The following is a 20,731-nucleotide window of genomic DNA, read 5'->3' as shown; positions in this document are numbered from 1 at the left end:
AAAAAAAAAAATTAGAATGAATGAAATCAGAATGAATTGGTCATCTCTACAAAGAAGAAAACAACTAAAGATACTCATTTTCGTCCCTGTTTGGATCAAAAACAGGCATGCAACTAAAAAAAAAAAAAAAAAAAAAAAATAGGACTTGGTCCACATTTCGTATGCAAACTATCTGTAGTAGACCTTTCAATACATGTAGAAAAGACGACATTATGGACATGCACGAATCAATCTAAACAGCGCGCACAGAACGGACTACGTACACACGCTAATGTAAGAATAAAAGACGAATTCATTTCGCCATCAAATAGGATTGAAATATAGGACTTCATTACTAGTAGGCCTATAGGAATCGTCAGAAAGGAAACGATCGGGGTAAAATGAAAAAGAAGGGGGAAAAAAATGTACACACCCCCACACAACAGACGCAACGTGTATGGGAGAGGGAAACAGTTTCGTTAGGCCTATGGGAGAGCGGCGTCAACGGCGTCGCTTCCCATCCCTCATTTTTTGTTGGTTGGCTTCTTTCTTTCTTTTTTTTTTTTTTTTCTCTTCCCTATTCTTTTTTTTTTTTTTAATGGACTTGGATGGCTCAGCCCAAAAAGGAAGAGGGTTTTTAAAAAAAGAAAAGAAAGAAAAAAAAAATTGATTTATTGCATTTCCCCCTTCGCCAGGCGTGTGGGGTTGGATGCGTGGGCCAGAGAGGGAGGAAATAAAACGCTCCGTGATGGGGAAAGAAAAAAAAAAATAAAAGGAGGAAGGGATTTAAAATAAAAAAAAAGGAGGGGAGAGATGAGAAAAAATGGGAGGGAACAATAACAGCAGGCAGGGCTGATGACGTCGGTCGAATAGGAAAAAAATGTTTTGAAATAAAAAAGAAATATAATACAAGAGAGAGAGAGAGAGAGAGGGAAAAAAAAGGAAGTCTCATCATAAAAATGGGTCCGCCATTGCTGGCGCGCTGGTGGTAGATAAGGGGGGGGGAGGGTGGAGCGTTCCGCTTCCGCTCCCTGCCCATATCCTGGGCGCCATTGGCCCATCACCCCACCCGAGCAGCCTGTGTTTAGACTTTTTTTTTTTTTTTTCCTCTCTCCCAACATATCTCCATTGCATTTCTATATTTGATGCATGATAAAAACTCCTCCCATTTTTTTTTATACTCTCTACTACCTCGTGTGTGTCAGGATAAAAACAAGGACAAAAAGAAAAGAACGAAATGAAATAATAATATGGGAAAGAAAGGCAAGACAGTGAATAACTTATTTCTTCCGCCCGATTATCTGAGTGATGATTTCTTTTTTCTTTTTTTGTTTTTTTTTTTTGTTACGTTCGCTCTTCATTGCGACTCTTTTATTTTTCCTAGTCCGGAATGAAGAGCCTTAAAAGAAAACATAAAACGCATATTACGATAAAGGAGCAGAAGAACAGAAAACACAGGGCGGGAGAAACGAGAGGCTAAAAAACGGAGGGGAGTAAAGAACAGGGCACAAAAAAAGAAAAAGAAAAATCAATGTTGCTAGCTACTAGCACGACCTACAGTACTACACTTTTTTTTTTTTTTTTTTTTTTGGAGAGCTACTAGACAATGTGTAAAAGTTAAGAGAGACGATATGTATAGCAAAAAGTCAAAACTCTAAATAACAAAGAAGGATGAACAACGCGAGTGAAAGCGTCGTAGAAAAAAATGAGACGAACTTTGAGGGATTTCGGCGATCGCCGCAAAAAAAAAAAAAAAAAAATAAAAACGTCTAATTTTTACATGTCATTTCTTTTTTTCTTTTCTTTTCTTTTTTTTTTTCGAAGAAGAAGAAGAAGAAGAACTAATTGTGTGGAAAGAAATAAAAGAAGAAAACAAAAACAAAACCCAAATGGTTTTGGGGCAAACGAACCATTCGACACTGTGGCGAATGTCGTCGCGATTGGGAGTCTTCCTCCAACGAAGAATTCAAACCGCAAGGGCTCTTTTTCGACTGTCAATGTGTCGTCATGGCGTAGGGGGTAGGTGGAGGGGCAACACACATTCAAGACGAGACACATACGTGAGCAACGAAAGCGAACGTTAGTCAAAACACGGAACGCACACACACAAATCATTTGAAATAAAAATAAAATAGGATGCGCCAATGAATGAAACAAGGCGGGATTCGATAATCAAATTTCAATTCCATCCAAATGAGCAAATAAAAACAAAAACAACAACAACAACAAAAAACAAAGAAGCATTGTTGATTACCTTGGCCGTGTGGGTGCGCAGAGACGACTCGGTGGCGAAACCCTTGCCGCAAATGGCGCACTGGAACGGACGGTTCTTGGCCCGCTCCAGCTGGGCGTCGTGATTGCGGAGGTGTTGCTGCAAGTTGGACAGCTGGATGAAAGCTCGTCCGCATTCCGGCACATGGCAACGGTACGGCCGTTCACCTGAAAACGAATAAAAAAAAAAAAAAAAAAAAATTTAAACTTTGTTCCTATTTTTTTTTTTTAAAGAAGTTTGGAAAAGCCTATTAATAAAAATGAGAGCAAAAAAAAAAAAAAAAAAAAAAGGAGGGCAATTGACACACGAGTACATTATTCATCGTCAAAAGCGGCTTCACAGCTTCCGTTTTCTTGTGCTGCTTTTTAAATGTCATCCGCCTCTCCCCATCACAAAAAACTTTTTTCTTTTTCTTTTTCACGATTCGCCCATCATCAAATGCAGATGATGGGAACGTTAGCAGCCGGGTAGCCCCCTCCCAAATCAACAAATGAGAAGACTTTTAAAACAAAATGATTTGTCAAACCATTAAAATCACATTTGTTTTCGGTCGTAAAAGAAAAATTCAAAATGGGCAGCGTGTCTGATAGCGATACACATTTGACTTGAGCGAGGGTGCTGTGTTTTCTTTTTTCTTTTTCTTTTTTTTTTTTTTTTTCGCTACACACATGACGGAGGTGAAGACGTCCAGCGCATACTAATGAGAGCCACTTGGGGCCTCCCTTTCTTTTTCTCTTTTCGACGTCCCTAAGGCTGTGCGTTAATTATGGAAACCCGTGACGATACAGAGCGAATACAAGTTTTTGCAGCCGTTCCCAATTTTCTTTTCCTCTCTATCTCGACAACACAATAGAAATGATTTCAAAAAAAGAAAAAAAAAGAAAAAGGAAACAGTTTGTATAGACTCTAGCCGTACAACTATAGCAAAAACAAATTCGACAGCAGGCAGAGAAACATCGTCGCCTCTTTGTCACATACAGATTCCCTTTTTGTTTTGTTTTTTTTTGTTTTGCTACCTATTTGAGTTGCATCTTGAAATGTCGGCAATCCCATCACGCGCATTGTTTGCCCCGCGTTTATTTTGTTTTCCTCTCATTTTTAATTTGCTGAAATGAATTTCGATTTGACGCTTTGATTTTTAAATCGTCTTCCGTTCGTTTTTCACGTGTGGTGACAGCGACACACACTTTCATTTACGACCCAATTGAAGCACTTCCATCTTCTTGTTATTCACATGTCGGAAAAGAGAAAAAGAGAAAAAGAGAAAAAACAAAACAAAACATATTTAAATGTCACGTTTGTTCATTACGAACGAAAGCCAATCAAGCGCCATGACGTTGTGATTTCCTTGCTACTTTTACTCGTATACCCGTCACAACGAGCATAAAAAGAAAACAAGATAAAAACAAAATAAATTTGAACTATAATTGGCATCTCTCTGTGCCCATTAAAAACAATCGTGGGTGTCTATTACCGAAAGTAAAAGAGAAAAAAAAAAAAAAAATAAATGTTTTGACGCTGTGAAATCACAGACTGAACGTGTCGACGGCGTACGGAAATGTTTCAATGACGTGGCAACTATCGGAAATCAAAGCGGGGAGAGAGAGAGAGAGAGAGATGCCGACGAAGAAAATATGCAAAGCAGAACATGCCTCTCTCTGTCCTCTCCTCATCTGCATATCGGGGCCCCATCGACATGAGTCGACCAGACCTCCTGGCTCCTTTTGATCCAACTCTTTTGCGCCTTCGCTTTTGATTTCACACGGTCATCGGGAATGGGACGAATGGACCCCTCCCCTCCCGGAGCACAACTGGATGACACAAGAGGGAATCCAATCGGTGGAACAAGGCGAACAACCATCCGTTGCTATTCTTTTAAGAGCAGTTAAAAAACTTTGCATAGCGGACAAACCGGTTGAGACCCACGGCCACGACGATGGAACACAGAAAATAAAATATAAATACATATAAAATCAAAAGGATTGAAAATTGAATAGAATGAAAAGCGGCCGAGCTCGTCATTGATTGAAAAGAGGCCAAAAGAATAGCGACAATGTTTCACAGTTGGGGCTACACACGTATATTATCTACATACACGGACTGGGATTTGCATACGGCGATGACGACGATCGAATTGCTCTCTCTCTCTCTTTCTCTCCCCCCCCCCTCCTTTCTCTTATATTTCTTCCACCAATGCTGTCCATTCTTTTTTTTTTTCTTTTTATTATTATCTCGATTTGTCGTCAATGGGAAAAAAAACTGGTTTTACGCCGAGATGTCTGAACCCCCCCCCCCCCGTTCATTCTAACCCTTCGCTAACTGCGAACCCTTTTTTTGATTCAAAAATACAACTGTAACTGCCTTTCGATGACCAAAGAGCCGAAAGGGGTTGCAGCAGAGATTATCAAACAGTCAGCCAGTAATAATAATAAAAGAAGAAAATATATATGTGTATATATATATATATATATATATATATCATATGTATAGAGAGAGAGAGAGAGAGAGAGAGAGAGAGAGAGAGAGAGAGAGAGAGAGAGAGAGAGAGAGAGAGAGAGAGAGAGAGAGAGAGAGAGAGAGAGAGAGAGAGAGAGAGAGAGAGAGAGAGAGAGAGAGAGAGAGAGAGAGAGAGAGAGAGAGAGAGAGAGAGAGAGAGAGAGAGAGAGAGAGAGAGAGAGAGAGAGAGAGAGAGAGAGAGAGAGAGGGCTGCTGGACGGGTGTCATTGGCCAGCTGGACGAAAGAGAATGGAGCGAGACTAAAGAATCACGTGATTTCGTTAACAGAATGAACACAACGCATCCGATTCGTTTGAAAAAGTCAAACCAAAATTGAAGATGATGCATTTAAAGAGAGAAATAAGAAAGAGGATTAAAAAACATTTCGTAGCGACGGATTTTCTCCGGCTCAAAGCGCCCAAATGGCGTCCGTCGCCTTGTTTGATCTCTCCCTATTTTATTTATTCCTTTTCCCTTCCTTTTTTTTTGGGGGGGGGGGGAATATATATAAATATATTTCCTTAATTGAACAGACGTTATCCGGAAACAGCACTCGTTTCCCTCCGCTTTTAAGCGCGCCAGGGGCCTTACGTCGAAACTCAAGACATATTCTCTCCGCTGGGCTGAGCGATTCTTTCGCGACTTAAGACGGCCAGAGTGCCAGAAGAACACAAGAAGAAGAAGAAGAAGAAGAAGAAGAAGAAGAAGAAGAAGAAGAAGAAGAAGAAAAACGAAAAAGAGGGAGACATAGACAAGAAGAAGCTTCTTTTCGTGAGAATCGGCCGCCGTCACGACCCCTCCCGAGCTGAAAGGGGTTTTTGTTGATTGATTCAGGCCGTCGTCGCCCCTCCTTTTCAAGTCTTTATTTGTACGTATCCAAGCGCAGAAATGTTTATAATCCGTCCTTTTCACTACTTCTTTTTGTTTTGTTTTTTCCTTTTTCGCAACAGCACAACGACTTTCTTCTGCCAGCAGCTTTTCTTGTGGAAATATGAAAACGTCAGAAGCGCATGCACGAACGAAATGGAAGAAAACCAAATGAACAGAACCCAACCGAAGAGGAAGGAAGGAAGGAAAGAAAGAAAAAAAAAAAAATAATAACGGCACGCGTGTTGCTATATAGTTCATTAAATATCGAAAATCTTTTGAAATATTCAGATTTCATGCATTGGAAATTGTTATGCTGTCAGCCATACATGGCGTCCCCCCTGTATTTAAAAGAAACTCTCGTGTTGTCTCCACTAGGCAACAACAAACGGAGAGGAAGAGGAAGAACACATTTTGTGATAGAGAAAGTCCTAGTGCATCAGTCAAATGTGACGACGACGACGACGACCACGTTCGGACGGACTAGACAAATATAAACTGGCATTTCAATAAATGATGGCTGTGCGTAAGCCTCTCAAAACTTGGTAGAGCGTCCCGCTCTCGTGACTCTTGCCCTCTCTGCACCCGATAAAAAAAACAAAAAAAAAAACAAACGAGATGCGTCTTTCAGATTCGGGGGTCCGGTCCAGAAGAATGCCAACATCTAAAACGTCCATACACAACTTTTGAAGAATAGAGACGATCATCGTGTTAAACAATGCATGTCCGCACACATACACATGTCTGCCCTATAAATAAATCGGAAGCGACGGTTCGATACGCGTCAACGGCCATCGGACTTTTATTTATTTATTTATTTTTTTTTTTAGAGATCGTAGCGGATGAAGAGAAGAGAAATAAAAAAAAAAGTGGGAGGGAATCTGTTCTTTTTCCTCATTCGCCTCTGCTTTTCAATTTGTAGAGAAGCAAAAAGAAAAAATAAAATAAATAAGAGCAAAAGCTAAAAAGCTGCAGAGAGTAGAAGAAGAAGAAGAATAAAAAAAAAAAAAAATAAATAAGCCGATTGGCTCTGGAAAGAGGGGTGGCGTCGTCGAGCACGCGCACACATACACTAGAACATCAATCCGTAACAAATGAGAAACGGGCGTCGCTTTTTTTTTTTTTTTTTTCTCTTTCCCTCCCTTTTTTCCATTCTCCATTTTCTTTTCTGTCTCGAAACGATTATTTTAAATTCAAATTTTATTTCGGCGGAGAGGATTTCATTTTGTTTCCCCCAAGCGTGCAGCGTCACCGACGTCGGTTTAGGGCGGCGCGGGGACGAAATCAGAGTAGGCGTCAATAGGGAAAAACAAAAAAAAAAAGGAAATTGTTCAAAGTCCAAGTGAAGGGAATGACAGAAATTCGTGGGTCTGCTCGTCAGAGTTCATCACAGCTAAAGGTCTTTAAAAAAAAAACAAAAAAACGTCGCATTTAAAACAAAACAAAAAAAATGGCACGCATTTTGCTGTAGACGCTTTGTAACGTAACAGACGTATCGAATGAGAATTTCTTTCGGCGAAATCATGAAAGAAGAAGCCAATGAAAACACATTCATTTTGATTAGGGAAAAAGGGCCCGATTTCTTTATGCACGAGTCGTCCTGTTGCAATTCACTCTATACACTAAACATAAGCCCTTTTGTTCCGTCTTGTGCTACTCTGACTTTTCTCTCCCTCCCATTTTTTAATTATCATTTTGTCCCCGTGCTCTACCCTACCCTACCCCCCTCCCTCCCGCCCTCCTCAACTCGTTTTCTGGTTGTATTGACGGCCTGGAAAAAAAAAAGAAGTCGGCCATCATCGTCGTCGTCGTCGTCGTCGTCGTTTCGTTTCGTTTCGTTTCGTTTCGTTTCTTTTTCTTTTTCTTTTTCTTCTTCTTCTTCTTCTTCTTCTTCTTCTTCTTCTTCGCCTTCCTCCAACCATTTCCTTATAACAATTGCCCGTGTGCTTGCGTGTGACTAGTTTCATTTTGGCGCGACCAAGCGAACCAAAAGATCCCATCATGGCTCCCCCCCCCTTTTTTTTTGTTCAATTTCAAAACAACGAGACACTTTTGACCTTAAATGTCTAACTAACGACCACATGTATAGACAATCAACGAGCCAATGGTAGTTTAGCCTGCTGTCCCTCTTTTCGACATTAAGAAAAATCAAATGAATAGCGATAAAAGAGCAAAGCCCAAAATCGAAGTCTTGACAATCGAATTTTCATCCAAGTCGGCACGCCCCTGGCCGTTAGTGATGACAGCGACAGGTTCCAGCTACCGGACCGAAACGGTGACACACGAACTGTCATTCGGCATGACTTGGAACACACAATTTCATTTGTAATCAGCAGGAGATTTGGGATACTAAGCAGCCAGTTGGCGCGCCAGTACGTAACAACATTTGCGCTTTTCGTCTACTTTAGCCAATACCACAATGATTGACATTCATTTGTTCGTCATCTTATTCAAGTGGGAGCGCATGTACGTGGTTACGGTAAAGCGGATCTAATGAAAAATGGATCAACTGAATTTGGCAATCACGCAGATCGGTTCGATACAAATGATTGGCATTCGTCATCAGAGATAACAAACGTCAAAATCAGACGGAATGGATGACGCAACCTCAACGAATGAAATGAAATGGATTCCTCTATTTGATACCATGCCTTGACATTTTGACTTGAAAAAAAAAAAAAAATAAAACAAAACAAAATAAAATAAAATAAAAACGAGATAGTAACAACTAATCCAATCATCATCGCAATGCGCTGGGGGTAAAGGGGACGCACAGAGAGAGAGAGAGGGGGGGGGGGCTAACGATGTTACGAGAACCGGGGGGAAAGGTAAGACGACCGCACCACCAAATACCGACCCTCATTAGTCATCGCTGATGTTAGACGGGCAAAGAAAACGAACGTGCAAACAACACGGCAGGCAAAAACAAAAGCCAAACGTGTTGCGTTTCTTTCTTTTTCTTTTTCGGAATCAACCCTCCCCATCCCCATTTTTCTTTTCGTCTACATAACAGGTAAAGAAAAAAAAAAAAAAAGAAAAGAAAAGTAAGCGTATCATTCAGCCTCGTACGTTGCGACTTTAATTGGTGAAATGAAACCGAGCACGACGAGACAGCCAAAACAAAAGAACTCCCTCTCCCCCCCCCTTTCCTACCGCTCATTAGACTACTGCTACTACCTTCTTTTGCCCTCGTTATCCTACCTTTTTCTATTTCGAATTCGTAGGTATGTCTTTATTTCAAAAGGCAGGGAGGAGACATTCCGGCAGTCTCGTGAATAAATGTCAACAAACGAAAAATAATAGAACGTGAAAAATGTTGAAATTCAAGTGTGCTACATTAAAAAAAAAAAAGACCCCCATTTCCATATCTTTTTTTGTTGGAGGGTGAGGTAAATAATAAAACCAACAATATCGTACACGAAAAAAAAAAAAGAAATAAAAGAGAACGTGCCGAAAAAGACAACAGCAAAAAGGTGTGGCACTACATCAGTCCCTTTTTTTTTTTCTAGAACAGATTAAACCGAGAAAAAAGGCCCCTAAAAAAAAAAAAAGAGGAAAAAAAACGGGGGCTTTAACAATGAAAGATCACCCGATCTCCATGATATAGTAATAGTCCAAGTAGCATAAACCAGTAGTGTTTGATAGTTAAACAGGGCGATGGCCCTCCCCTGATGCTGTGTGTTAAAAGGTGAGAAAGAAAAAGAGGGAAAAAAAAAACAAAAAAAAAAACGTCTTTTGTTGGTGATTCGAACACGATCCACGCCCTTTTCACACACACAAACACACACACACACACACAGACAACGCGCACCGACAAAAACACGCCGAGCGTGTACACAGCAATCAAGTATGGAAATGATCACGCTGCGACGTCCACCCCAGTTTTCTTTTCGTTTTTGATTAAAAAAAAAAACGTCTTGACGTAATCGGAACGAAATCAAACGAAAAATGAAGAACGTCATCAATCAGCGAAACATTGGCAAAAACGATGTTTTAAGATTGGGAATCTGGATGTCGGCTCGGCTCCAAGTCCCGCCCTAAATCGAATAGCCTTTTTAAACAATCATGGGAACTCTTACGTTAGGCTCTCCCCGTTACGCAGCATCGAGGTATAAGCGGCTACACACAAAAGGAACAGTCGACGCCTTCACAAGCAAGATAACATAAAAAAAAAAAAAAAAACGGTCAACGGCTCCCTTTGAATAACGCTGATATGCAAAGATCAATTTCACGATTCTCTTTTCGGCCTACATGCAACAACCTATAATCCATGGTGATGTAATATCAATCCGTTTTTTTTTTTTTCAATCGTCACCGTCGGCCTCTTCAATAAAAATCTCTCATCGTCTGAGACCATGTGAAATAACTGCTAGACGCCGCTACACAGTTGAAAAGAAAAGAAAAACTGGAGGGGCTAACCCAATGGAGGTACGGGTGAGAGCGAAAAGAAAGAAAGGGGGGTGCTCATATTTGCATACGACGGACGTGACATGACGCTGCACATCTATACACAACGTTCGTAGGTATTCACAAACACGACACACACACACACACACACTGTACAGAAGAATCCACTACCCCTTTTGCTCCTCGTCTTTCAAACCGTAAAAATTTGCATATGATTTTTCTAACCTAACCCCCCACCCCCCTATGCCGATGATGATGGACGAACAGGAAAAAGAAAAGGGGGGCGCTATTTATCAATACACCTCTAAAGTAAGAAATATTTTTTCTTTCTCGTATGTTCGGCCGATACCTCCCTAACCCCCCCCCCCACACACACACACCACATTTGCATATACATAGAAGAGCTCAATCATGTATACCGCCCCGAGCGCGGCATTCCCTTAGACTCAAATTGTATACGTGTTGAGACTCCAGCTGCTTTGCATGTACTCGAAATAAAAAAAAAAAATGCCGACAGATTTCTTTTTTCTTGTCTCACTCTCTCACAAAAATTCATATCTAATAAAATTAAGTGTTACACTGTCAGCCCATTATAGCAGCAGCTCAAACGCAAGCCCTTTAAAAAAAAAAAAAATAAATAAAATAAAATAAAATAGACTTTGAGGATGAGCGGGGCTGACTAAGATAGTCGAATTGCTATTTCTCACGTTCGGATGATATTCTCACGACCCGCCACACATCCCCGCGTATATCCCTTCCATCTCGATCTACACATATTTTTCACCCAAAAAAAAAAAATGGGCGTGGTGCCTACACACAGACAGTCGATGGGACTGGTAAGATAAATCAAAAAGAAAAGAGAGCTGACCGGTATGGAGGCGAGTGTGCTGCTGGACGTGGCTGAGCTGCTTGAAACGGCGGTCGCAGTAGGAGCAGCGGTAAGGTTTTTCGCCCGTGTGCACGCGGATGTGCTGCACCAGCTGGTGGTTGGACGAGAAAGACTTGAGACACTGCTGGCACTGGTGCGGCTTCGTTTCGCTCCGGTGGGCGTCCCGGGCGTGCATCTGCATCGCCGACTTGGCCATGAAAATCTAACAGGTTTTTTTTTTGTTTGTTTTTTTTTTTTTCCCATTTGTGGGAGGAAAGAAAATGAAATACAAAATTTATTATTAATTAATGTGTCAATCATTTGACAAGAACATGACAAAACAAATAATGTCAAATCAAATTGCCATTCGTGTCTAAATAAATTTCGAGACACTCACACAGACATACACACAAAAAAAAAGGAAACGAAACTTGAAATGAATGAGCGTTTTGAAACGGAACGAAACGCTGCTGAACTTGTGGCAATACTCACCTTTGTCGGTATTTTTTGTTTACTAACAACAACAACAAAAAAAAAAAAAAGAAAGACGATACCGAGAGAGCGAAAAAAAAAAAACAGGCAAAAAAAAAAGCACATCAATGGAACGCGCGAGCTGTTTTTTTTTTTTGCGTCACGTAACAACACATTCCGCCATGCAAAAAAAAAAAAAAAAACACTTAAAAGACACGTAAAAAAAAAGGATTTTTTAAAACTCCCCTACATACCGCAAAAGACACACAAAAAAACTGAATAGGGAGAGACCTGTGCATCGAGAAACAGGAGACACGAATAATAATAAAAAAAACTAAAATTCTTGGGGTGTATAAAATTTTGGGGTTGATCCCTTTTTTTTTTTTTTTTTTTTTTTTATCCCTAGCCCTTAAAGAACACAATTTTTTTCGTTACTTTTGTTCAAAAAAATTGAAATGAGTTTTTTTTTCTTCTTGTGAAAGAGAGGGGGGTTCACCCTTCTCTTGTTGCCTTCATAATTAGCCTCGTTGTTGTTACACAAAAGGCCCACGTCGCTGCACAAGACATCACACGCGCACTGATGCGACAGTCAAGAAGCGTACCTTCTCCGTTTTCATTCAACAAAAGGGGTGGGGGGGGGGACTATAAAGACTTTAAATAAGAAATTTGAATTTGAAGGTCGAAAACTTTTTTTTTTTTTTTTTTTTTTTTAAATCGTTCAGGTGAAAAATTATTGGAAAAAAAAGAGGCAACTTTAATTCCACATTTTCTTCTCGTCTTTTTTTTTTTTTTTTAAATGAAATGAAGTAAAAAAAAAAAAAAAAAAAAAAAAAAAAAAAAAAGGATAGAGGGTTTCAGAAAAAAAAAGCCTCTTCTTGTCGCATCATGTAGCTACAAGGGTTAAATGCAATGCAGCCCCTTTTATGCGTTAGCTCCGCCAAGAGTTATTCTGTTTTGTTGTTGTTATTTGTTGGCCACTCTGCGTCAATGCGATTCAGGTTCTCTTTGCGAGACGAATGATTCGGCAGTTATTATCGATGCGGAATTTTCTTTTCTTAAAAGAAAAAGAAAAAAAATGAATTCAAACGTTCAGTGTTCGGCTTTTCTTTCCGTGTTATCGATCAGGAAATCTTTTCAATTCAATCTCAAACTATCGAGAGGAGAAAACAACCAAGAATTTGAGAGGAAAAAAAAAAAAAAAAAAAAAAAAAAAAAAGAAATGTTGAACGCTCGTGTTTGAAGCGAGATGGAAAAACGATAACAACACCATGCCGAACATTTAGAAATCTGATTGAAAATAGTTGAATTCATTTTCTCCCAATTTTCTCTTGCATCCAAAATCACACGACAAGTCCCACCCCACCTTTATTGGAAAAGACCACAAAAAAACAAAACAAATATTCGATCGATAGTTTCCATTTGAAAAAAAAAAAAAAAAAAAAGGGAAATCCAATAGAAAGGCAGCGAATGGTCGCATTTCTTTCCCCCCCCCTACCTCAAGTACCTGAATGCGCAATCAGCTTGTCCCGTTCGTAAAGTTCCACATTCGTTTTATTTTATTCGATTTTGATTTATTCATTTTCTTGTCCTACTTTATTATTCCACCCACTGGCTGGCCGTGTGACCCTCTGCGTTTTTTTTTTCTTTTTGTGTGGTGGTTCTGATTTGCGATGGCGGCGATTCGTGTCGTGTACAGAATTGTAGGGAATGGACAGGAGGGGGGGGGGGAGTTCTTGTGTTATGTTCAAAGCCTTGCTTATCTATTCACGATGCTAGGCAACCGTCCAGTCACCCTCCTCTTTTTTCTTTTTTCCCCTGTCCGCACAAACTACACAGACGGGCTCAAATCCCTCCTACTTTTTTTTTTTTTTTTTTTTTTTATTATTGCGGGGCATAATTTCCTCGTATTTTTTTGTTGTTGTTGCTGTGTGTGTGTTTGTTTCATTTCGGTCCGTTTATTTGCGTGCGATGACCGTTTCCTCCCCACGTTTTTATGCAAGAAACTGTGTAATCACCAGCGATTCACGGCTCCAATTTCAAAATAAACGAGCACGGCAGAAACGCACCCACCCAACAGTTTGAAACGTTCATTTTTTTTTTTTTGTTCCTCTTTGGAAAAATAAAAGCGGATGAAACACGTGAAATTAATGTCGGCCATAAATATAATAATAAATAGGTCGACGACTTTTCGTAAAAAAAAACAAACAATTGAAACAAAAAAGAAATGAAAGGTCATTTCGTGATGTTCAAATAGGAGCTGCAGTAAGAAATAGATTTTAAAAAATAAACGTTGGACAACCTGTCAACATTCATTCAACCGCCGTTGCGATCGAGAAACGGACGGAAGATCGGGGGAGTTGTTAATTTTTGATGGACACGTACCGGCCAAACGAACTAAATTCCTAATAGCAAAAAAAAAAAAAAGAAAGAAAGAAAAACAGCCTGCGACAGTTGGTTGATGAACGCAACGATATGGCAAAACCTAGGCTTACGTTGTGGATCGCAAAAGACGCACAGAACCATAGAGCTTAAAAAAAAAAAATAAATAAATAAAAAATCCTGAGAAGAAAACAAATCTCCTGTTGGCTTTTTCGGGATGTGCGGTCACGAGCCAATGGCGTCATTTGGCCACATTGATTTTCTTTCGATCGCATGGAAAAAGCTCGTCATTTATTGATAGCTTTCTGCATTGGATCACGGGGTGCGGTGGATTCGTCTACTGGCCAGTCAGGGCCCACATCACTTGACAGCCAAACAAAAATAGAAAGAAAAAAAGAAATTTGAATTTCAAATTATCTTCGATTTAGAAAACCATCCCCCCCCCCCCCCCCCAAAAAAAAGAGGTCCATTGTTTTTTTGTTTTTTTCAGAAACCTTTTGTTTTCAATTGTCATTGATTTTAAATTTTTTGAAGTTGGGCTGTTCCGACTGGCAGACTCGGCCGGGGCAACAACAACGCTGATTAATCACCGATGTCAGTTGTGGTGGGTGCCGACGTCGGGGGGTAAATAATAAGTGAACTAGTAAAAGCTACAGAAGAAGAAGAAGAAGGAGGAAACACACAAACATGTTTTTCCACTCATTTCCTCTCTCTCTATTTTTACATCATTTTCAATAGTTGCACCATCAAGGAGAACGAAAAAAAAAAAAATAATAATAATAAGAAGACAGTTTAAAAATAATAATAAAAGAAAAGAAGCTTTTTTTTTTCCCTGTTCATGCTCTCGAGCGGTTCAATTTAAGCCGCAAAAACAAGAGAACGCGGCGCGCCAAACAACAACAAAAAAAAAATCGATGAGCTTCGCAGACTGGCGCGTGCAAAAGAAACGAAAGTGAAAAGAAAAGAAAAAAGTTGCGGCTGCGGGATTTAAAAAGAAAAAAAAAGAGAGATGCTCCGTGATAATATCATCGTTGCATTGCTGTTGGGCAAACGAAGAGGAGAAGAAAAAAAAATAATAATCGAGGCGAAGAATAGGCCCTTCTTTTTTTAATGAGATTGCGCACACATCCCAGTCGTTTTGCTTCTAATACAACCGCCATTTTTTTTTCTTTTCGTGTGCGTGTGTGCTTTTGTCTCCTATTTTTTTGATCCAGTATTTGAATAGTTGAGGGAGGTTGAGAGTACATAAGCTGTCAGCTAAGAGATCATCCCTACTACGCACCCACAGTTCTAATATTTGAACTTAGAGCTGTAGACATTGCTGTTCAGCTTTCTTTTTTTCTTTTCTTTTTTTTTAACATCGAAATCAAAGATGAATCTTTCAAAAATCAACGAGAATCTGTTTCGACTTTAGCGGGAGCATTTTCAATGTTAAAAAGTTTGAAAAACAAATAAAAAAAATGAAATAGTTTCCGGTAATCAATTTTCGTTTTGATCAGAAAAGTTTCAAAAATGAATGTGCTCCTATTGAAACAAGAATTTAAATAAAATCTTACTCATCCGGTAGGAGCAGCATTACAATACGACAAAGGAGCCCTTGCAACACACACCGGTGTAGGCCTAAAGTACAAAAACCCTCCCTCCTCCCCCCCACTAAATTGTTTTACATGTTAGTTTTAGCTTCTACTTTTCAAACATCTATTCTCTTTTACAACTGTCTTTACCTTTAGAAAGAATAAAAAAAAAAAAAGAAAAGAGTGCTGGCGCTCGATTATGCATAATAAACAGCTTCGGTCGTCAATGACGACCACGACGAATATGAGAAGCCCCTCACTTCTGCCGCTCCATCACGATGAGAAAAAAAAAAAAAAAGGGTTTTCTATTTGATCAAAGAATGAAACAAAACGGAGAGTAGGGATCCTAGTTATAAACCCCTCCCCACTCTTGTGTTCTCAAGGCGAAGCCGGATGGTATACATCGGTATTACGGCATACTATCACACACACAACATATTTCAAATGTTACGTATGCATATGTAAAATAAGACGGCAGGGATATAAAAAAAAAATAATAATAAAATTTAAAATAAAATTTCAAAAAAGGAAGAGTGCCGGAAGGTAAAAGCAACCACCTTCTGTTTCCTTTTCAGGGGGTCCCCCCTTCCTTAGGAAAAAAAAAAAAAAAGTTAAGGGCATCAAAGGGTTATATAGTAGAGGGGGGGGGGGGGGTCCCTGTATCGCCATGTGTCGCCTTCATCTGGTAGCCCTAGACATTTGCATATGAAATGAACGGTACAAAAGACTCATCTTCGTCCTTCTCCCCTCTCCCCGTGTGAAAACTGGCGTTTGCATCTTCTTCTTCCTTCTTCGGCTACAAGGGGGGGGGGGGGACGACCCCACCCTCTTTTTATTACATAGTGCCGCATTGTTCAAAACTAGCATCCATTTTTTTTTCTTCTTCTTTCTTTTGCTTCTCAAACTGGAACAAAACATTCAATGTCGCAATTCAGGGCGCCAGTAATAATACACAAGGACCATGTCATGATCCACAAGGATCTAACCGGATGAATATAAAGAAGAAATGATGCGTCATCAAATTTGTTTTTCCTTTCAATAATAAAAGGGGAAAAAAAATTATCCCAAAAGAATTGATTTCAATTAAAAATGACGGCGCAAAAATCCACAGCGTCCTACTATTTTTTATCTTAAATAAAACAACCTCTTCTGAATAGAAATTAGAATTTTTAAAATAAAAAAGAAGAAAATGATGAGATTTCTTGATATTGTAACCTAATCTCCTTTCCTGCCCAAGTCTTTTTTCGACTATTCTTCAACAACCTTTGAATCATGGTCGGCATGTCGACCTATACAAAACAAGCAACTAAACGATATCATGTCGCTTGTACCTCTCAAAAAAAAAAAAACGTTGTTCTTCAAACGTCTTATCTTACCGGAGCCAAAGGGTAGTTAAAAAACAAAACAAAAAAAAACAAGATACGTCAACCCTTGTCGCACACGGAAACACATGTTTCGGCGGTTACGTAACAACAACAGCAGGACATTAGATGAGGGGGGGGGGGGGGGCAAAAAAAAAAAAGAGCCGCTCAAACAAAATGGGATGTATTAAAAAAAAATATATAAAAAGTGAAAGGGTTTTTGTGTGTGTCGTCGATTGCCTTCTGTAAGGGTTATATGGTAGGTATGCCTCTTTACACACACATTTTTTACTACACCCCTTTCGGTTTCAACTCGTATTGACCATCATTAAAGGTGGGAAAGGGGAGAAAGGTTTTTTTAAAAAATTGGGGAGAGACTCCCAATTTTTTTTTATAGGCGATATTTGTTCACTCTTTGGTTACCAACAACAGACGTGAAAGAGTGAAAGTCTATACACGTACGAGATGGGGAATTTCGTTTTTTTTTAAATATACATAATTAAGTCATAGGAAAAAAAAAAAAAAAAAGGGCGCCGTGATGACGGCAGACCATCTGGCTAATCTGTGCTAGGCCGAGTCATAGTTCAAAAATTCTAGTTTCGTGTCCAACGTATAAAAAATTGAAAATGAAACGATGTGTTAACTTAAAAAAAAAAAATAATAATAATAACTCAAGTCTGCGCACAACCGTGGACACACACAGAGTCACACAGTTTGGAGACAATGAGAAACAAAAAAAAAAAAAAAAAAAAAAAAAAAAAAGTTGGATAACAAAAAAAGTTTGCGTGTTCGGACCGACAGCGCTTACAACGACACACTCGACTTTTTTCTTCCTTTCTCGAAACGAGAGACGAATAAAAATTAACTCTCAAAAAAAAAAAAAAAAAAAAAGTAAGAGACGGGTAATCATCATCATCAATCCATTCCCCCCCCCCCTCTTCCTTGTACATACAGACACAGATAATCGCGAAGCCATCAACCAAAAAAAAAAGAAACAATTTACCTGAAAGGGATTTCCCCAATTCTTTTCAAAAATGATTTTTAAAACAAATTGTAACGTGATGCAACGTAAAAAAAAAAAGAAACAAGACGAAAGAAAACGGCCATGCATAGCACACAAGACGAGGCATCCATAAGCGATTCATTTTTTTTTTTGGCCTTTTTTTTTTTACTACCTTCCAAAGTTGTTCCATCTTCCAGCGGTCGTCAAAGAAAGGGAAACTGCGCGGCGGTAGTTTCGACTGTCGGTAGTCAACAAAATGCAAACAACGTACAGAACCGGCCGGGAAAAAAAAGGTGGGGCACGATAGGCGCATTAGTATTTCGTTATTTGATAACTTCAAAATGATTGTGACGACTACTTAAATGTACCGCAATGAGATCGCTACCGACATTAACGCAAACACTGGCCGAATTGAGAACAGCTTCTGTCTACGTTAACAATTCAAAAAAACAAAACATCATCCCTACACGTTTGAAAAAAAAAATTGTATACCCCCTCTGTTTTTTTTTTTTGTGTTTTTTTTAACCTAAACGCATGCGCATTTCATTTCAATGTTTGTCGTATTGTGTCGTTTTTTTTTCTTCTAAACTTTCACTCTCTGCCCCCCCCCCCCCATTAGAAAGAGATGGGGGAGAGACGGTAGGCCTAGAGAGAACAGTTGTACAACGAACGCATGGGGCGTTTTAAAATGCAACAACGCAATTCTATTCTTTTTTTGGTAAGACGAAAGAAACACAACCGCCGATGTCACGGGAGGGCCACTTTGCTGCTGTGCAAAGATGAGCTATGGAAGACGGGGGGTCCTCCCCCCCGCTATTTACCTTTGCGCGTGTATAATCATGTGCCACTTTTTTTTCCCCATTTCTACCCTCTACTTTCTCATCTAGTTTTTTTTTTTGCTTCCCTCCACTGTCAAACAGTTTTTTTTTTTTAGGTTGACAGGTTAAGAGAGGACACAGAAAGACGCAAGAGAAATAAACAAGGAGAAGGGGGGTAGGCTAAAGTGAAAATCCCCCAACCACCTCCCGTTAGATGAAAATGAGACACACGGACGTCAACATCTTGACGTAACGTGTGTGTGTGTGTGTGTGTGGGCTACGGACGAGGGCCGTTTGATTTTCAAGGAGGAAACTAGTTGTTATTTTGACGTAATCAGGTCGACATTATTACAGAGTGGGGACTAGGCCTCAACGAAGGTAAGAAGGGGGAAAAAAAAGTGGGCGGGATGAACGAGATCCTTGTCTGGTGGTCGACATTTTGAAAATGAAACAGAAATTGGCCGCTAAACAATCAAATAAGAGCAGCACGCAAACTGCATACAAAAGATGCAAAGTTGAACGACCTGAAATGTTTGGAAATTTAAAACAAACACGAAGATGACACAAGATCGCTCGTCAACTCGGCCATTTTCCTATCTGACACAGCTAAGCGCATATTTAAAGAAAAAAAAAAAAGTCCGGTAAACAGCTGCTGTTTGGCCCGTCGAATCAAAAATAAAGTTCGGCCTCTTAAAGACATTTTTCAATGCCCATTAAATAAAAAAAAAAAGAAAATGACGAAAAGAGATAGGCCCTAATCGATGTTAAAGAGCCGTTTAAAAGCGGCCTAACCTGAAGGTCTTGGACGAGTTTTTCCATCATTGACGGATCGTGAGTGACGGACGATGTGGTGCGCGTCGTGGCCGTCGACGTGGCCAGCAAATTGAGAGCTGCCATAGCGGCTGAATTGGCTTGTTGTTGCTGTTGTTGTTGTTGTTGCGGCTGTTGTTGCTGCTGTTGAGCGTTGCCGGACGGCGAGGTAGACGGCCAAATGTCCACCACATCACCAGTGCCATTGTTGACGCTGCCCAGACCGGCCAAATGGCCGGCCAGGCCGCTCAAACCGCCGTTCCCCATTTTATGCGCGTTGGCGATGGCATTGCTGACCGTCTGCTGAAGTTGTTGCTGAAGCGGTTGTTGCTGTTGCTGTTGTTGCGCGGCAGCTGCAACGGCCGATGGCGGAGGAGCCGGACGCACGCTGACTTCGGCCATGCTACTGCTGGTGGAACTGCTCGAACTGCTACTCGAACTGCTCGAACTGCTACTCGAACTGCTGCTGCTGCTACTGCCGCCGCTGCTGGCCAAACTGCCGTGATGGGCCAGGCTCAGCGGATAGGTCAGTGAGAGATGATGATGGCCGTGATTGTGGGCCGAATGCTGATGGGCCAACGACGACGCGATGGGCGCCGATGTCAACGGTGGCGCTTGGCTCGTTGGCTGATTGGAGGCCAACTGAGCGACAGTCTGCGCTGTAGCTGGTGGTCCTGGACCGGCCTCGGCCGGGCCGGCACAGGCCAACTGATAGGCCAGCAAGCCGACAGCCAGCTGGAAATCGTCTAGGCCGTCCGTGGCGTGGCTCAGGGGCTGCAGGTTAGATGCCAACACCTCCAGAATGCTACAACTACTGGCCAGCGCACACGTTCAGCCAGCAGGCAAACAAACAACCGTTTACACGCACCAATGGCGACGGACAAAATCTTCAGTTTTCGTAAAATGATTCGTAATATTTTTCTTGTCACTGGAACCCGACGGGATCTTGTTCTTTTTCCGTTGTCCAGTGTACGAGTTCGGCGATTTCAAAAAACGTGGCTTAAACAATGATTGACCCGTCGGCAAAAAGAAAATTGATGGCGTCCGATCAAATTCACTTGGCTGTTCTTTTCAAATGGACTTTTGGTCACTTTTTACGCGTCCAGTGTCATTTCGCTCGAAACAATTGCGATAAAAAAAACAAAACAAAACGCACAAATCTCGAGAATGGACAATTTTACGTCAAAGATAAACCAGTCCAGGCCGTCTCGACTTGTAAAGTTTAGCGGAGAAAAACAAAAACAAAAAACAAAAACAAAAAAAAAAACCCAAGCGCACACTAGCAAAAATGTTTCAAAGTCCTTTTTAGGCCTGTTTGAATTCGCGCTCGGAATGATTTCGTGTTTTAAAGAAAGGAGGCGCAAGAGAAGTTCAGCTCGGGCCGGAGGTTTTGGCAAGTGTGTGGGCCTGCGACGACCGGCGTCCA

At 40.5% G+C, this 20,731-nt stretch overlaps 1 protein-coding gene across 7 annotated transcripts in view; it reads right to left on the bottom strand.

Moving 5' to 3' along the window:
• LOC130694610 (zinc finger protein rotund-like) overlaps window positions 1-20,731 on the bottom strand; it is a 110,189-nt gene that overhangs the window by 7,758 nt on the left and 81,700 nt on the right. For 4 of the 7 annotated variants that reach the window (XM_059496246.1, XM_059496245.1, XM_057517672.2 and 1 more), the window contains 3 exons: window positions 10,890-11,112; window positions 2,234-2,418; window positions 1,890-1,970 (listed from right to left, as the gene is read on the bottom strand). In XM_059496246.1, coding sequence (XP_059352229.1) covers window positions 1,890-1,970; window positions 2,234-2,418; window positions 10,890-11,112 — 489 coding nt within the window. Of the gene's footprint in view, window positions 1-1,889; window positions 1,971-2,233; window positions 2,419-10,889; window positions 11,113-17,849; window positions 17,916-19,287; window positions 20,145-20,731 lie in introns of those variants that run through there. The other 3 variants (XM_059496249.1, XM_059496250.1, XM_059496247.1) reach the window with 3 other exon arrangements.

This window comes from Daphnia carinata, chromosome 7 (assembly GCF_022539665.2).
Source record: "Daphnia carinata strain CSIRO-1 chromosome 7, CSIRO_AGI_Dcar_HiC_V3, whole genome shotgun sequence".
NCBI classification, from domain to species: Eukaryota; Metazoa; Arthropoda; class Branchiopoda; order Diplostraca; family Daphniidae; genus Daphnia; species Daphnia carinata.
Note: the sequence above shows the minus strand (reverse complement) of the source record. Positions and strands in the feature narration are given on the sequence as shown.